We start from the raw sequence: 12,457 nt of genomic DNA on the forward strand, positions 1-12,457 counted from the left end.
GAGGAAGACCAGCACCATGAGCAGGCAGCGGAAGACAAAGAAGCGCGGCAGGGTCGCGCGCGGCGGCCTCAGGAACAGCGCCCACGAGGAGATGAGCAGCACCAGCAGCTTGAACGCCAGCGAGACGTAGAGGCCCTCGCAGGGCGTGCCGCAAGGCTCCAGGGCGTCGCGCCACAGCGCCTGCGGCAGTACCAGGAAGGCCAGCGGCGTCACCAGCGCGAAGAAGCTCAGGCAGCCGCCTAGCGCCGGACCCAGGAAGCGCTTGCACTCCAGAGGCGTCGACTCCTCCAGGTCCTTGGTGACGCGGGTCAGGTCCTCGTTGGAGACGCTGTGCTCCGACGTCCCCGTCACAACGGTGGTGGTCTCGCCCCAGTTGTCATCCTAACATCCACAACAAGGCCAAATAATGAACTGAACTTTGGCCATGCTGGAGGTGACATCAGAGGTGGCAAATTCAGATCCAGAAAGTAAAAATCCTGGCACAGTTTGGCTTTAGCTCAGGTGCTAGCTAGCTAGCTCCCTACCTAGCTCCCATGGTGCTCGTTTACCTCGTTTAGCATCAGGGACTAAAGCCAAATTGTGGCAGGGTCTTCACTTTCATGTGCCAGCTAGCTAGCTCCCTTGATAGCTCCCATGGTGCTCGTTTACCTGCTAGAAAGCTAGCTAGCAAGCTAGCTAGCATCAGGGGCTAAAGCCAAATTGTGGCAGGATTTTTACTTTCATGTGCCAGCTAGCTAGCTCCCATCAGGGGCTAAAGCCAAATTGTGGCAGGGTTTTTACTTTCAGGTACTAGCTAGCTTCCTAGCTAGTGGCCATGGTGCTCGTTTACCTGCTTGGGAGCTAGCTACCGAGTTAGCATCAGGCTAAAGCTGTGGCAGGGTTTTTACTTAATGGACCTGGACTCCACCTTTGGAAGGTGTAACCAACATGAAAACCAGAGATATGCTTGTCTAGGGTTGGGAGTTTGCATTGGAGAACAAGGAGCCGCTTTTCACATTTTGTCATTTAAAACGCATTTCACATTTGGACTTTGTCTGTACAAACTGCATTTACAGTTAAAGCTGTATCCAATATGAATGTCAGAGAGCTGCTAATCTGGGTTGAAATTTTATTTGGTAGAAGACAGAGCCTGCTTTGTGATGACATCAACAGCAAGTGGCAAAATGGCCGCCCCCTGAGATAGTTAAAAATGGCTGCATTTTGCTGCATAACTCATATTCCACAAATGTAATATCAGAATGTCATGTTTCCACTAGTGAGGTCACGTAACATATTATTGTCAAGAAATGTTTAACGATGACGTCCCCTTTAAATAAACCAAAAATAAAAATACAGTTGAAGGTGTAACCAACATGAATACCAGAGAGATGTTTTCCAGATGAGCCAAAAAAAAAAAGAAAAATTAAGAAAAAAAAAAGAAAAATCTGATTAGATTTTTTTTCTCTGGTACAGAGTAAAATAAATATGGTTAGAAGTGTAAGAAACATGAAAAATGTGTGGATGCAAAATATGTTTTTGGGCCGTGAAGGAGGCACATTTCAGACACTGTTTAATAAACCTTAGAAACCTAAAAACAAAATTCCAAGCAAATTTGAATCTTGCCTGTATAGACAACATTTACAGTGGGGTGGATGTGTAAACAACAAGCAAGGTTTGGTCATCAGGCTGGCACTTTGGATCCCTTTCAAAGATGAAAAATTTCACTTTGTTTTGGATCTTGCCTGTGCAGGCAAAACTTACTGTTATATGTGTAGCCAAAATAAAAACCAGAGAGGAGGAGCTGTTGTTGTCACTGACCCGGTCATCTCCGCGAGTGGACTCTGCGTCCAGCAGTGGCTCTCCGGGTGTCTGAATGGTCACCGACTTGTCTCCGCGGCTGCTGCCATCTCTGCTTTTGGAGCGATGTCGATCCCTCCGATCCCTACCAGATATGATACGAAGCGGGACACTTGTTGACATCGTGGGGAACAACACAGGAAAGCTATGTTGGAAATCACTCGCTATCCACTGTGTGCGAGTTTGCAATTTTGTCGTGCTGTGTATCCCACAATGCATCTTGAAAAATAGTGATCAACCGATGGCAGATCATCCCATGATGCATTGCACCAATACAAGAAAAGCAACATCACAACACGGATGGGCATACATTAATATTAATTTTGCAAAATACAGTGTTCCACATTTATCACGGAACTGCATCTGAACACATCTATAAAATCATTTATTTGAAAGGCAAAAAATGTGGGCGCAGCGTGACCCCTACCTATGCTTGCGGGAGCTCCGGGAGTGGGACGACTTGTACGAGTACCCCGAGTACTGCGATTCGTTGTCCATGTCTCGGGCGGGCGGCGAGCGGGCTTTGCGAGCCCCGCTTCCTCCTCCTCCTCCGCCCGTGCCGCACGGCTTGCCGACGCCGCCCAGCTGGCTCTTGCGCTCGGAGATGGACTTGGTGGAGAGGGCCAGCGGCAGCTTGAGCAGGTCAACCTTGCTCCTGAGGGAATCTATCTTGGAGGCCGAGGAGGGGGCCGTGGGAGAAGGCGGAGGGCGAGGGGAGCGGGGGGGAGAGGAAGAGGAGGAGAGGGGCGGGAGAGGATGGCGGGTAGGAGAGTCGAGGCAGGGAGAGCAGAGGCGGCCGTGATCTGAAAGACAAACCAATAACTATCAAACTACTAGATGAGAACCTGCATTTTGGCCAAGAAATATAAGGAGAATGACAAGAAATAATCCATGGGAGTTAAAAAAACAAAACAAAAACTTCATGGCAGATTAGGTCACATACGCAGTCTAAATTTCAATAATCCAGCGATTCAAAATAAATAATCGAAAGAATGCTCGTCACGTGTCCACTTTATAGGCATCATATCAACCACTACATTGCAATGGGGCTGCTTGATGAGGTAAGTAGAAGTAATTTGGTAATAATTGAAATCACGATTAGGACGATAATTTGTAAAAAAAATAAAAAAAATAAAAAAATGAGACACATTTCTTTGAAACACTATAATTAAACAAGTTTCTTTTCAACCTAACAAGGTTTATTAAATTAGTTATTTTAAAATAATTTAAAAAAAGTGCAAATATATACATTTAAACAACTCAAAATTAGTTTTAATAATCATTGATTGTTGTTTACGGTTATGCTAATTTTGTAATTGTGGCGTGTAATACTGTATTTGAAATTGTAATTGATTTTCGATTAATTGCACAGCCCTACCTTGCGCAGTCGAAATTACTCACAAAATGAGAAACCATGCACAGATGAAAAAAAAGTAGCATTTGTGCCCAAAAAATCCCAACTTGGTTAAAAATTGACCAATCAACTGCTGTGGTCAATTTGATCAAAGTTTCTTGGTTCTTTTGCACAAAACAACAAAAAAGGGAAATTTTGTAAAAAAAATAAATAAATAAAATAAAAATAAAATAAAAAACTTAAAAAAACAAAACAAAAAAAATGACTCAAGTAGTGGACTGTTCCATTTGTGACCCAAATTCATTTGACCTTGACCCCCCCAAAAAATACAGTATGAAGCAAAAAAAAAAAAAAAAAAAAAAAAAAAAAAAAAAAAAATTGCAATTGCAGACTATCACAGAGGAGCAGTACAAGGGCACAACGTACATCTCATGATCTGACGTCTGCTGTCGGCAGTTAACGATACCGTAACCGCCACCTTTGACCAATGGAAATGACCAACAAGAAAAAAAATAAACTCAAAAACATGGCACACAATGTGCTTGGTCACATGTACTGTATGCTCCAATGTAAATCATAATGTGGTAGCTAATGTCACCCGTTATGAAAGCCACCACACTGCACAATAGAAATGATAAGAAAGACAGGAAAGTATAACGTAGTGACTGATAACACAGGTAAACGGGCCGCCTGCCAAATGTTTCAAGATGACGCAGATGGGTCTTACACAGCCTAAGAAGTGTAAAATGGCTGCCAGGTCGAGCGGTTGAAGTAAAGCGGTGCCTGTCTCTCTCATCACCCCCTGCGTGGGAATCAAAGTGAGCGTTGTGGCACATTAACCCACTAAAATCTTCTTTTTTGGCAACATGCACTTGCCAGAGCGCTCCTGGCGGCCGTTAGTCATCTCGTGACGCCGGCACTAGCGCCGGCACAAAGGTAGCCATATTGGATTACACTGTTTTCACAAAAAAACTTGTTCGGCCTCTGCTCCTTCCTCCCCGCACGCCGTCTCGCATTCCCTTCGCGGCGTCGGCCGTCCCCGTGGAAACCTGGCCTCGCCGCTGCCATGGTGATGAAAGGAGGAGGGGTGTGTGTGGGGGGGGAGGTTGACAGTTGCCGAGGTGACATGACCTCAAGCCGCCCTCTGCTACGCCCCCCCCACCCCAACCACACACACAAAATAGACCAAAATAGAAGGGCGGCCATGATGGATGCCAGGCTGTCATACGCTGGTTAGTGGATAAAAGGTGGGCGTGGCTCAGGGGGCGCTGTCCATTGGCCTTCTGGGAGGAATGAAGCGCTGCCATAACACTCCAATCTTACATTAGCCTATTAAAATTCACTTCCGGTCCAGCCAACTACTGACACACAATCACTCCTTGTTGATGTCCAAGATTAGCATGTTAGCAATACCACATTTTTTGCCAGATCCACATGCTGCTCAAAATCAAATATAGAGAGGCCATATAATTAATGTCTGCTAGCTTAATGCTAACAAACAACGCAAAACACCACAGACACACTAACGAATGTCATCAATATCGCATTCTCAGTCCTCATTCGCCCAATCAGTGGACATGATTCAGTCACGTGACTCGGTGGTAAGCAAAACCTCATGGCTTCTCAAAAATATTAAATAATAATTTGCAGACTCAGATCAGATGGTGTGTTTTGTTTACATGGCAAATGTCTAATGTGAGCGCACTTTTGAGAGTTTGACAGTTCAATTCAATTTGTAGCGCATCAGGTGATGTTTGCGCTTTTGGACAATGGAACATTTTCGACACAAAAAAGCTCCCTCATCCTCGACTCAAGCAGTCATCCAATTTAGGATGAATTTCCACATGACCGCTGAAGTGGCCTTTCCCGTTTTAAATCCAAACGTCTCACGTTTAGCATTTCGGCATTGACCTTTCAAACCGTTCACATACTCTTGCAATCATGACGTCACGCCGCCATTACGCCACATAATGAGACGCATGTGGCCAGCATATGAGAGGAGGCCCGAGCGGTTACACTAAAGTGGAAACATGAAAAGAGGACAGCAACTAACGGAACATTTCTAGCCTCTTTTAGCATACTTGGCTATGACAGAAGAGCCTGACTGACATCATTACTCTGATATAAACAAAACATTTTGGCAGCTACCAGACGGCGTCTTTGAAGATCCAATAATAACAATAATTGATACATTACAAGATAGCTAGAATACCCCCCCCCCCCCCACCCTTTACTGAAAATTAATATCAGCTCCAAATATCGGTTATCAGCCGCCTTGACCACTCGGTCCATCTTTAATGTTAATCCTACCACTATACTTGTGTCATTCAAGACAAATGTGAGCACATTTTAGACCGCTAAAACAATGGTGCAAACGTACTATTATGACACCATTGTGCAAGACTGTCAGTGAGAACGTGGCCGAACATTTGATCCAAACAGGTGTGGTCCAGTAGTGGCGCGGATCAGGTTGCCTATTCATCCCCACGTCCTACTTGGGAAGCAATCATCTTCCCATCCGTGGAAGCGCATCAAATAGTCTTCAATGAACGTTTATTTTCAAGCTAAATGTTCTGGGGCAAACGAGTCATAAACACACACTCAGGACAATGAAACTCTACCACACCGCCAAAACCGCCCCCGAGAGTCTCCCGACAAGCCGCTGATAATGTACTGTATGAATTATTACAAAGGACGTAACAGTGGAGCCCATAAAAGTACTTTCTGAGGCAGACATTACACACACACAAAAAAAAAAAAAAAAAAAAAAAGCTCTTAAGGTAATTTATCAACACAACCGCACTGTTTACTGTAAGATAATGAATGGACTGCAAGGCATATGTACTTTACAAGAACGCTGAGTCGTTCTTCCATTTTAAGAGTTTATTGTGAAAAAAATAAAAATAAAAAATACAAATACCACAAGGCATGCACATCAAAAACAGATTTAGTGCACTTTGCATTCTAAAAAAACCCCCCCCATCATTTTCTTAATTTTATAAATGTTAAGGTTTTTTAACTTTTAAATGTAAATATCCATGCTGATTTTTTGTGTACTGTTTTTTTTAACCTTAAAAAAATAAATAAAAATACAAGTATAAAATATTTTTTGCAATGTTAAATTTAAAAAGATGCATTAATAAAACATATGCCATTAAGTAATAGTTTTAATAGTTCGTACTTAATAATTCCTAAAATAAATTTAACGCTCTCCCCGTGTCAACACTCAAAATTGCCGGATTCTGCCACTTTTTTTATTTTTTTATATTTTTTTTACCATGCAGCGAAATCTAGAAATCGGACAAGTAGCAGCGACAATTATTTTTTACATAATTCGCTAAATCACCAAGAAAAAAAAAAAAAAACAGAAAATTGTTGGTGAGACTTACTGAAGCTTCTCTTCGCCACTCTAGAATGGAATGCTAATTGTGGCAATTAGGACTTCGTCCCTGGTCTCAAGGAACATCCGTGGAGGAATCAAACATTTCGACATGGCAGCTGCCCCAAAGGCAAGGAAGGCACTGCGAGTCTGCGACACCACCGCCCAGCTCCATCCAGCGGCCATTTAAGGCCTACTGAACCAACTGTGTAAATATGTGAGCACGCGCAAAGACACATGTGCTTGAGTACCCCCCCCCCCCCCACACACACAGACAGACAGACAGACAGACAGTAGAAGACCACCACCTCCCATGGTTTCCTACCACGACATCATTAAACCAAGAAACAACTGCTATCGTTAGCCCCTCCCACACACAAGGCTAGCAAACTAGAGCAGGTGTGCGCTTGTACTTCGTTAGGTACGCCTCTGCGAGGTCTTATCAAGTCACTCCATTCATGTCATGCTGAATGTGTATTATATTTGGATAATCAATCATGAAGAATTTAAGTTTAACCAAAAGCTAGCTTCAAGTTCTGACATTCTGTTTAACGTGACAGTGGCATGGAAAGGGGAGTTCATAACAGTCAGAGACTGAGACAATTATTTGCTTTCCTCACAGTTGAAGTTTCCCACAGACAGACAAAGAATGCTGTAATCTTATTTGTTTATTAGCTACGCATGCAACTTGCAGCTTTGTCCTTCCCAAAAAAAAAAGATGCCAGGCACCATTTTGATTCTAGGATGGACGAGATCTTTGTCAATGTGACTAAATCTGAAATACATTGAATGCTAAAATGGATTCAATAGCTTGCTTTTCCCCACCATAATCAAAACATGATTATAAAAAAATAGGTATGTTTAAAAAGTGAGCCTGTTTCTATGAGGCCAAATAAGACATTCTTACATTTGACCAATTTAACCCTCAGTAACAATTGCTGCTGCTCAAATAAAAGACACTGTAAATATCAACAATACACAAGCTTGCATACCGCTCCAGTTTTATTACCTCTATCCAGGAAGCTTTCATTGGCATGGCTTTGTTTGCTTGTGTGCAACTGCCTGCTTTTGAAACATCACCCAAGGATAACAATTTTTTTTGGTGGCAGTTAAAAAAAAAACAAAAACAAAAAAAACATGAAGTACCTCAACTTTTATAGTGGTAAAAATGGGTCCAATCTAGGTAAAAATAAACAAAGTTCTAAAAACTGTTTAAAAATAAATAAATAGACTACCACATTAAAAGTGTTAAACTTAAAAAAATGCACAAAAACATGAAATACTGAGAAAACAAATGGTTACAGTTTAAGATATGAAGTTAAAAAAAATAATTCACCAGGCAAAAATGTAAAATATGTTACAAATGTTTTAAAAACTATTTAAAAAAAAAAACGTAAAAAATCTAATCTAAATCTAATTCAGTAAGTAAAATGAGAAACCTTTTTTTTCTTTCAAAATCAGACATTTTTTTTTTGAAAACATTTAAGGACAAATGTACAGTTCAAAATAATACATTAAAAATTCAAGGCTTTTTTTTTTTCCTTCAGTGACCGGCACCTCCCCTGCTGGCGGCGTTATTTTGCTGTGAACGGCTCTGATTGGCCAATTGCCGGAGTGATATATTCTTGGCCTGACATAAACACTATTAGGACACATTTTGCATATTTTGAAATGAAGCAATTGCATCTGTTACCTCTGTATTGCTGTAAATGTTTTATGTTATGTTTGTTTTGTCGTGTTTCTATAAAGCGCTTTGTGACAGCTAAGCTTTTTGAAAGCACTATATAAATAAAGATGACTTGACTTTAAAGCTGCTCTCTGTAACAATTTGGCCAAAAATATCTTTACAATAGACTTTTTATTTTACCATTTATGACTGAAACATCTTCTAATTAGTAGAGTAACACCTTAGCTGTTCACAATGGGTACTCCTGCAAGTCTCTGGCCAATAGTTTTCACACTTGATTCAGGTTCAAATTTCCCACCCTCTGTCTGCGGATGTGACGTCATGTACGCATTGTCTCTGTGAAGAAGGGTGTACAGTTGCTTACGTGATGTAAGCTTGTGTGTGTGTAAGTGATTAAAAAAAAAGAAGGTGTGTACAGTTTCATTGTTCATCAACAGGTGGCGGTAGCAATTCAAAATTGAATTATCTGCGTTCAGTAGCTTTAAATGTGGAAAATTCATCAACGAATCCAAATCAACTCAATTAACAGTCAAATGTGGCAAATATGATTCTTTCATGATTCACGCGGGCAAAACAAGCTGTTCAATTCTTCAATTAATAGTTGAAACAAAAAGGGATAGTTTAAAACTCCAACTGGCTGCAAGAAATTGTAAGCTTAGTTAAAGGGGAGAAAAGAAAAAAAAAAAAGATATGTAAAGGCACACAGCGGTATTTGAAACCGTGGTGCAGGACTTAAGGACACACAAAGTCACGATTTTTCAACTTCCTGACCAAGGACGTCAAATACCTGACAATCTTGTGTCTTACAAGATCATCTTTACGTGTGAGCTGCGTTGGGTGGATTTGTCCTGATAATAGGTTCAAAAACCAGTCGGGACCGACAATCTTACATATTGGTAGTGTTCAATATTTACGACGAAAAACCTTAATGTGTGTGGGGAAAGCTGAGGTCTCCTGAACGAGACGACTCCACAGACTGACATGAACGGAATGTACCAAATCAAAGAAGTTCTCTAACTGACAAAGTGATGTTCATCCATCCATTTTTCTGGATCGCGGTGTAATGCGTGGAGGCTGATTTTGCCATGGACGGCGCAGCGGGACAGCAAAACAAAAAAAAAGAGCGGGCTCGACGACACCGCGCATTACAAAAAACTAGTTCAGGGAAATCCGGGCAATACAAAAACAAACATTCATCACCAAAAAGGCAAAAGGAAAACTACTAACACACAAAGAAAAGAAAAACGCCACCTTGTGGTGCGGTGCCACACTGCCGATTGTTACAGCGGGAATGCTGGAGACTATCCCAGCAGTTTTCGGGAGGTCACACCTGATGCGTTTTTTGTATGAACGTCTCCAGTCTTTTTCGGAAGCATTCGGCAATTCGTGTACGCGAGATTACGTGTGATCACGGGAGAGCTTTCCCCTCTGAGGACTGGATTCTTGACCGGTGGTAGAATAGAATGAATCATATGTGAAGAGCTGTGTTGAGATTATCTGAACACACCACACACAATTCGACCAAAAATGTTTAATACCAGCTTATTATTATTTTTTATCATTGTGTGTAGGATCTTTTATGACTTGAAAACTCCTTATGTGTGTACCAGTCTTCACTAGATGAGCCCTCTACAGTATGCCACGAGCTAGTACACATTCACCGGCGCAGATTTTGTACCTGTAACTCTCGCGCGATTCACGGCAAAATAACGCTCGATGGCGAGTTGCACTGCGAAATTGAAATATATTCTCACTTGGGGGTCTTTCTTGCATGAAAACGTAATTCAAACACTCTTTAAAGCGCGGTGAAAGTCATAAATATGCAATATAGTAAGCACAAATTTTGGTGCTCTACTACTGGAGGCGCTTTACAGTTGTTCGACCAAAATTTGAATTCGACTTTTTTTTTTCTCTCCCCAACAGGATTTTTTTCCATGAAGATACCGTGAAGATAAAGGGGTAAAAAAAACAAAAAAATAAAAATAAAGTAGTATATGTCTTTTGTAGTGATAGGACAACGGGCCGCACACCCCGAAATGTTTGCTCTCCTCCCCGCTAAATGAATGACTTCCACGGTCAAACGGTCCTCCGGCGTCGGCCCAATTTTGACTTCACCGCCCCCCGAATTCATTCCCGGCTAAAAAGTGGAAGCGTACGTGGCCCTGCGCGGGAGAGGACAACAAGCAGCCTCCTAATCTTGCTTGGCTGAGGTTTGAACAAGTGAGAAGAAAAAAAAAAAAAAAAAAGAAAGGAGGCGACCATCGCGTCCTCCCCACCATTGTTTGTTGAGCCCATCCACGACGAAGCTAACCTGGCCCCTCTTTCTCCTTCTCTCCTCTCATAAAAGCTTTTCCATCAACTCCACAACACCGTCGCTCATGGAACGCTCGCGCGACCCTGCCACTCGCACTTAAGACATTGGAAGTGTAAAACGGGGTACTTACTTTATGGCAGAGTGTCCATGCAGCTATTTGTCTCACTTTCCACTTTCTTTCCGTTCGGCCGTGGAAGCCTCCCCCTACTCCCCTTGCCCCGCCCACCCCTGCTCACCCACTGGGAGGTTAGGCGGAAGAGGCGGGGCTTACCTCCGTGTTTTAAAACATTTGAATGTTGATGTGTCTTAAATTAAAAAAAAATAATAATTATAATAACAAAAAATAAAAATAAATGTTGATGTGTCTTGCAGCAAATGAACAGATAAAAAGGTTACAAAAACAACCCATTTGAATGTTGAAAAACTCCCCCCAAAAAACTTCATATCAATTTGTACAATTACTAATCATTTTTGTTTAAACAGAATTACCATAAAATATACAAAAATTTACACTGAAGCTGTTTTACGGTGTTTTTTTGGCATTCGAAAAACATAAAACGTAGCGTAAATTTGATGCCCATTATGTGTGTGTTTTTTTGGTTTTTAACCTAAAAAATTATTTAAAAGACAAACATAGACATTGAATAAGTGGTTCTTGTATCGCAAATTCAAAATAATATCGCAGGTTTTATTTCGTCTCTCCCGACCGCTAGGTGGCGGTGCTTAACAGCACGGAAATCCCCACTGTCGTTTTTTCCAATATCATGCAGGAACGTTAGCGTTTTAATGGTTGTATGTGCACCGCAATTGGCTGGCAAGAAGTCCAGGCGCCAGTTTACCCATAGGCTAATCCTTATTTGTAAAGTTGCGCTTTAAATATATTTTTGCTACGTAATATTAATGTGAATATTGCCCAAACTATGCTACCATCCCAGTGCATTTTATTAAGTTAGAACACGTTTATATGCAGTAAAAATATTTATCTTCTCAAATTATCTTTTAGATTCAACAAAGTACTTAAAAATAATAAAATCTATTTATATATAGAAAAATGAACACAAAAATATTTGCTGAAAACTTTTTAAAATGTGTGCTTTAAAAAATACAAATTTATACACGCATAAAAAAAAAATTCAAAACATTAAATTTACCACAAAATGTAGAATTAGAAATGAAATTAAACTTGCGATTGTTGACAAAAAACGACATTAAGTGTAAGGCAGTATAATAGACAAGAAAATAATTTACAATTACCAGTATCATGTTTGATTATAAATTCATAAACATTGTTTTTTTTAAAATAGGAATCAACCCAAAACATTTCTTCAACTTACATTTACCATAAAAAGTAGAATTAAATGTCAAAGGTTTTTTTTTTTTGCTCATTATAATAATGCAAATTAAAAGTAAACAAATAAAATAACAGTAAAATATATATCGTAAATCTATTTACAAGTATTTCAAATTACAAACTCATACACATTAAAAACTGATCAATCATTTCAAAAATATTTTTTTTGAAAATATTTGATTTGAAAAGATTAGTTTAATTAAAAAAAAACTTTTAACTGAATTTTTTTTTTTTTTTACAACAAACTATTTTTACTATTACCTATAGCTTTCCAAGTTGCCAGACCTTAAGAGCTGTGTAGAACATTAAATAATATGCTCTATTACAGTTGCATACATCATGGTCCATTAGCTATATAGAACAATAAATATGGTACATTAGATGTACAGTATAGAACATTATGTATGCTCTATTGGATGTGTATAGAACATTAAATACGGTAAGTAGGGCGTGGAGAACATTGAAAAGCTCCATTAGTAAATAGTTTAGTACTTTTTGTTAGTTTGTGTACTTGATGCATTGAAGAAAGCACAAAG

The 12,457-nt window shown here is 40.3% G+C and overlaps 1 protein-coding gene across 1 annotated transcript in view; it reads right to left on the bottom strand.

Moving 5' to 3' along the window:
* Positions 1-2,633, bottom strand: part of vangl2 (VANGL planar cell polarity protein 2) — a 9,394-nt gene extending 6,761 nt beyond the window's left edge. The window contains exons 1-3 of the mRNA XM_077516046.1: positions 2,264-2,633; positions 1,798-1,921; positions 1-381 (exon numbers count right to left, since the gene is read on the bottom strand). The exon at positions 1-381 is cut by the window's left edge and continues 227 nt beyond it. Coding sequence (XP_077372172.1) covers positions 1-381; positions 1,798-1,921; positions 2,264-2,334 — 576 coding nt within the window. The 5' untranslated portion in view covers positions 2,335-2,633. The remainder of the gene's footprint in view (positions 382-1,797; positions 1,922-2,263) is intronic.
* Between the last annotated feature and the right edge of the window lie 9,824 nt (positions 2,634-12,457).

Source organism: Festucalex cinctus, chromosome 1 (assembly GCF_051991245.1).
Source record: "Festucalex cinctus isolate MCC-2025b chromosome 1, RoL_Fcin_1.0, whole genome shotgun sequence".
In the NCBI taxonomy this organism is placed as follows: domain Eukaryota; kingdom Metazoa; phylum Chordata; class Actinopteri; order Syngnathiformes; family Syngnathidae; genus Festucalex; species Festucalex cinctus.